The 6,356-nt window shown below is 42.9% G+C and overlaps 1 protein-coding gene across 1 annotated transcript; it reads left to right on the plus strand.

The window, feature by feature from the left end:
* Positions 1-1,401: 1,401 nt before the first annotated feature.
* Positions 1,402-6,356, plus strand: MED9 (mediator complex subunit 9). The gene is made up of 2 exons (XM_070761411.1): positions 1,402-1,816; positions 4,759-6,356. Exons 1-2 carry the CDS (start codon positions 1,530-1,532, stop codon positions 4,973-4,975), a joined length of 504 nt encoding a protein of 167 aa, XP_070617512.1. The 5' UTR covers positions 1,402-1,529; the 3' UTR covers positions 4,976-6,356.

The following is a 6,356-nucleotide window of genomic DNA, read 5'->3' on the forward strand; positions in this document are numbered from 1 at the left end:
CATCCGCTAAGCTCAGACACTCATCCCAGATTTTCAGTTTAGATATAAATAGCACCTGTTTATTAATATTTACTTAAAACAAATTGGGAAGCAGCTTTCCTGCGAGTCATTTTCCTATGAACTGACGCCTGCAATCCAACCTACAAGAAATGGGGTGTTATTTTTGCTTTCTTTTGTCAGGGAAGTAATTAGGCTTTTGGGGGGGAGATGAATCAATCATTTTTCTGATTAATTAAAAAGATTCCCAGGAATCATACGCTGGGATTCAATGACGATCAGTTCTCCTCCCTGGAAGGGTGAAATCTTCTCCTTAAATGTAGGCTCACCACCTTTTTGCAATTAAATCTTTCTACAAATCTGTATAGGGTAACTTAGAGCAGTGTTTCCCAACCTTGGCAACTTAAAGATATCTGGACTTCAACTCCCAGAATTCCCCAGCCAGCTGGGAGTTGAAGTCCAAATATCTTCAAATTGCCAAGGTTGGGAAACACTGACTTAGAGGATGGGAGAAGGTGGGGAGGAGGAGGAGGAAAGCAACAGAGTGATCAATGCCTGGAATGCACTCCCTGACTCTGTGGTTTCTTTTCCAAACCCCAAAACCTTCAACCTTAGATTGTCTACTGTTGACCTCTCCCCATTTCTAAGAGGTCTGTAAGGGGTGTGCAAAAGTGCACCATTGTGCATGCTATTCCTGTCCTATTGTCCTAATTTACCTATACTGTACCTACTTGCTTTTGTTTATGTTTATGCCATTCCTATTATAAATAAGTAAGTAGGTAGGTAGGTAGGTAGGTAGGTAGGTAGGTAGGTAAGTAAGTAAGTAAGTAAGTAAGTAAGTAAGTATGTAAGTAAGTAAGTAAATAAATAAATAAATAAACAAATAAATAATTTTGTTAGATTTATGAGCCATCCAACTCCAACTCAACTGAGTTAGGGCCTATCTGCTCCCATGCCCACAGATATGGCTCAGCGTGTCACCTGTGGCACCTGTGCCATAAGTTCGCCATCACTGGTGTAGGGTCTGCTTTGAAACACAAATTATAAATTAAACAAACAAAAAACAAACGAATAAAAATAAACAAATGCATAAACAAACAAATAAACACACGCATAATAAATGCATAAATATATAAACACACGCATAAACAAATGCATAAACAAACAAACAAATGGATAAATCAATAAATAAAATGAGAAAGAAAAAAGAAAGGAAGCCAGCAAGCAAGGAAAGGCAGACAAAGAAAGGCAGCGGCAGCTGGAGAGCTCCGGGCCCGGCCGCTGCAGCAAAGGCGGCGCAGCGGAGCCAAAGGAGGAGGAGGAGGAGGAGGCGGAGGCTCCCCGGCGCTGCTGACGTGCAAAAGCGGCCGCGGAGGCGGTGCAGCACGGCCTGCCCTCTTTGCAACGCGGGCAGCGTGCATTTGCTGCGACGGTTGCTGAGGGCGCCGGGCGATCCTCTCCGGAAAGCGCGCAGAGCGCCAAAGCGGCCGCCCGGCGCGCCTCTCCAAGTGCGTAAAAGCGCACCGGGGCGCATGGCCACTCCGGGAGCCGCGCCGGGCGTAACGGGTCCTCGGGCGGCGCTGGACGATCCGGGCCCCCCGCCGCCCCCGCCGCTCCCCGGAGGCCCCCAACCCGCCGGGACCCCCCAGGCCCCCGGAGAGCCCCCGCCCGCCGCCCCCGCGCCGCCCCCCGCGCCCCCGCAGCCCTGCGCCGCGCCCGAGCCCCCGTTCCTGCCGCCCCCGGCACAGCAGCCGCCCGCCGCCGCCCCGGGCCTGGAGGACTCCTCGTTCCTGCCCCTGGTGCGCGACATTATCAAATGGTAAATGGCCCCCGCCGAGCCTCCCGGGACACGAGCAGTCTACCGGGGGAGGGGAGGGATGGGGGGGGGAGGAAGGGTTTCCAGGCTGGGGGGCATCTCCAACTGGAGAATAGAATAGGGAAGATGAATAGAATAGAAAATAGAATACAATAGATGAATAGAATTGAAAATAGAATAGAAAACAGGATAGAATAAAATGGAATGGATGAATGGAATAGATGAATAGAATAGAAAAAATAGAATACAATGGATGAATAGAATTGAAAATAGAATAGAATAGAATAGAATAGAGGAAGTGTATCGGGTGAGTTATGGTTTTCTTCACTGCCAATTTGCTCGGGGACGTGATGCGCCTGTGTTAAAACAAAACTTCTTCACATGTGGAGAAGCAAAACACCAAGAGGGTAGAGAACTGACATGGGGGCATGGCAGGCCTGGGTCACTGCCGGTTCCAGCAACCAAGCCACCGAGTTACTACTGATTGAAGTATAACAAGGTATCGCAAGCAGGAAGATGGAGATTGTGACCCCACTGTATAGAGTGCTGGTGAGACCCCATTTGGAATAATAATGTGTCCAGTTCTGGAGACCTCACCTACAGAAAGAGATGGATAAAATTGAATGGGTCCAAAGACGGGCTACAAAAATGGTGGAAGGTCTTAAGCATAAAATGTATCAGGAAAGACTTCATGAACTCAATCTGTATAGTCTGGAGGACAGAAGGAAAAGGGGGGACATGATCGAAACATTTAAATATGTTAAAGGGTTAAATGAGGTTCAGGAGGGAAGTGTTTTTAATAGGAAAGTGAACACAAGAACAAGGGGACACAATATGAGGTTGGTTGGGGGAAAGATCAGAAGCAACATGAAAAAATATTATTTTACCGAAAGCGTAGTAGATCCTTGGAACAAACTTCCAGCAGACATGGTCGGTCAATCCACAGGAACTGAATTTAAACCTGCCTGGGATAAACATATATCCATCCTAAGATAAAATACATGAAATAGTATAAGGGCAGACTAGATGGACCAGGAGGTCTTTTTCTGCTGTCAATCTTCTATGTTTCTATAGAACCAACCAAAGTAGGAGGAGGAACTCTGAGGTGTAAGCAACAAACATTTCATTTTGATGAAGGCTGATTAGTCTACATTCAAAGAGACAGTAAAGCAATTTTAACTTTTCCAAGTTCTGGATCTTCATACCCGGCCAACCAAAGGAAAATTGGGGGCTGTTCCTTCCTACGACACACGCAAGAGTAAATATTTTGGGGGGTTTTCTCCTGCCTGTTTTGCAAAAGCTTATTTAGTCCCAGCTTTGGTTGCCATCCAACTGCTAATGGAAAGTCCCAGATATAATGCTTTCTTCCAACCACAAAGTCGGAGTTACAATTCTCTTGTTTTCAAAAACAAGGAACTCTTAAACACGTCCTTTCTCTGCTTTCCTTCCCCAAGTTGGTTTGTTTATATTTCAAACTTCCTAACTGCCCATGATCGCTTGGTCCATCAACACAGAGAGGGGGCTGTGGGGGAGTAGGAATAATGGGATGCCTTCATTCAAATAACTGGGTTTTTTGTTTGTTTTTTCCGGTGGTGGGCAAAAACCTTGGAATTTCTAAACCTTCCCATTTGGAAAATGTTTTTCGATGAAAGTCATACTCAAAGAGAGCACCCGAGGATAGCAAAAAGTATGTGAGTCTGGCAGCCAACTGATTGAATAAAGAAATAATTAATCAATAAAGTCCTGCTCAAAGTGACTAGAATAGAATAGAATAGCAGAGTTGGAAGGGACCTTGGAGGTCTTCTAGTCCAACCCCTGCTTAGGCAGGAAGCCCTACACTACTTCAGACAGAGGGTTATCCAACATCTTAAAAATTTCCAATGTTGAAAGAGAAAGAAAGAAAATTAAAATCGAGGATGCTGAATAGAGGACTTTTATTTTTTTAAAAAAAGTTAAGTATGCAGCCAAGAGTTTGCTTCATTAAAAATAATAATAATCAGAAAAGACATTTTAAAAATCATTATTTTTTTTAAATAAAATTTTTTATTGATTTTTATAATAAAAGCACGCAACAAGTAACAATGTGCTCTATGCTCATAGTGCCCACCACCAAACATCATTCATAACTTTCCACCAAGACGGAGGCATATTTTCTATGTACCATTTTAACTTAAGAGCAATATATCTATTTACATATTCTATTTACATATTATAAAGTAATTCTAATTCTGCTCTGAGTCCTGGGAGAGGGGCGGCATACAAATCTAATAAATTATTATTATTATTAAAGTAATTCTAATTTATTCTTTGTACCTTGGTCTCGAATTTTGCTAACCACGTATATTTTAAAAATCATAAGATATTGACAAAATTGAACGGGTCCAAACACGGCTACAAGAATGGTGGAAGGTCTTAAGCATAAAACGTATCAGGAAAGACTTCATGGACTCCATCTGTATAGTCTGGAGGACAGAAGGAAAAGGGGGGACATGATCGAAACATTTAAATATGTTAAAGGGTTAAATAGGGTTCAGGAGGGAAGTGTTTTTAATAGGAAAGTGAACACAAGAATAAGGGGACACAATCTGAAGTTAGTTGGAGGAAAGATCAAAAGCAACGTGAGAAAATATTATTTTACTGAAAGAATAGTAGATCCTTGGAACAAACTTCCAGCAGACGTGGTAGATAAATCCACAGTAACTGAATTTAAACATGCCTGAGATAAACATATATCCATCCTAAGATAAAATACAGGAAATAGTATAAGGGCAGACTAGATGGATCATGAGGTCTTTTTCTGCCGTCAGTCTTCTATGTTTCTATGTTTCTATTAATTAAAAAATCATTTTCCAAAGATCAGAGGGTTGCACTATTTCTTGGCACATAAATGATGTTAACAGAAGGAGATTATTTTGATCCTGTTTTCCCATTTCTTTCTTTTTAAGCATGAATAAAGACAGCCAGGAGGCCCACCAGTTACTGAACGAGTTGAGGACTAAATTTGTGGAGACCCACAAGCTGATCAAGACCATGCAAGGGATCGGCCTGAGCCCCGACCAGCAGCAACAGCAGCTGCAGAATCTCCGGGAACAAGTCAAAACCAAGAACAAGCTCCTGCAGAAATATAAAACTCTGTGCATGTTTGAAATCCCCAAGGAGTAGAGGAGACATGCATTGCTCTGCAAACAGGACGGCTCCTCCGAAGCGGCGTTTACGAGACGTCGTCCCTTTAAGAGTGGTGGACTTCGACTCCCAGAATTCCAACTGGAGCTGGGGAATTCTGGGAGTTGAAGTCTACGCCTCTTAAAGGGACCATATTTGAAACAGAAGGAGCGGCCCAGATCTTGGATGTTCTGGTGTGCAATTTGTGCGCCCAAAAGGATGCGATTGTGCAACACTCACTTTTATCTGGTGACAGCGAGTGATGTCCATGGACCAGTTTCTGCGCAACTGGACGGTAACGCTTTGCAAGAATGTACCACTTCGTCAGAAAGGGGGCTTCCCCTTGCCTCTTGCCTGAACTAAAAGCAAGAAAAATTGAAATCCCCCAATCAGGAATGAATTTTCAGGTGTTGTTTTCTACTTGCTAATAACTTGATTTATTGTGGTTTTATTTCTTAGCCTTCCCGGTTACGCTTTTCACCCCTCCAGCCCCCTGTTAGACACGTTCCCCCCTCCACGGCATGAAGTGGTATGCTCCAGGTGGAACTTTGCTACCCTTCATATATCCAGAATTTTTAAAGGGGAAAGCACCACTTTTAGGAAGAACAATCGTTTTTTCAGCTCTCCCAGCAATAGTTTTTCTTACGCAGCAAAGCAGCAAGGGAGAAAATGAAATTAATGTTTAAAATCTTCATCGACTTTTTAAGAATCGCCGCATGACTTAACTAAACTTCTATGACATCAATTATCCACTTCCATGGAAAGTTTCATTGATGGAGAAATCCTTCATTTATCCACGTCTAGATGTCGTTAACAATTATTTTTAGATTGCAAGCATTGCTTCCTTCCTTCATGGCTTTGCTAAACAAAATTTGATGGATTATATTAATATTCTGGGGTTGCCTCTGCACACACACACACCCCCAGCTGTCGTATTTTAACACTTGATTTATTTGCGTCATTCTTCCGTAGCTTTGCCAGCTGTGGAGCCTTTTTGGCTTCAGAAATAGCCCTCTTTACACATGCAAAAAGTGTGTGCGTGCGTGTTTTTATCACAAAATCACAGCATCGTCTTAACTTCGATAGGATGAAAAGATAAAAATGTGATCTTTTCGGCTGTTTAAGGCTGATCTGGGATTATTTTAAGCTTCTTGTTCACGGTTCTTTCAATCCTGATCCTTAACGATGTTGGGGTTGTTGTTTTTTAAATCATGTTACCCCCCCCTTCTTTGTTATGTGTAAGAATGTTGGTTTCCCCTTCTCCCCCTGCTCCTTAAGACTATGAATTGAAGTGACACTGAGTGACGTTATGGCTTCTGTAATTAAAGTTATTTCTTAGTCTGTGAAAGTCAATAATAAAATGGCTTGCGGTTTGAAAGAA

The sequence above is a fragment of the Erythrolamprus reginae genome, chromosome 9 (genome assembly GCF_031021105.1).
Source record: "Erythrolamprus reginae isolate rEryReg1 chromosome 9, rEryReg1.hap1, whole genome shotgun sequence".
Classification (NCBI taxonomy): domain Eukaryota; kingdom Metazoa; phylum Chordata; class Lepidosauria; order Squamata; family Dipsadidae; genus Erythrolamprus; species Erythrolamprus reginae.

Excerpts from the sequence above, each read along its gene's own strand:
- MED9 (XM_070761411.1), top strand. The coding sequence starts at position 1,530 with ATGGCCACTCCGGGAGCCGCGCCGGGCGTAACGGGTCCTCGGGCGGCG. Across the intron at positions 1,817-4,758 it reads GTGCGCGACATTATCAAATG|CATGAATAAAGACAGCCAGG; the intron begins GTAAATGGCCCC and ends TTTCTTTTTAAG.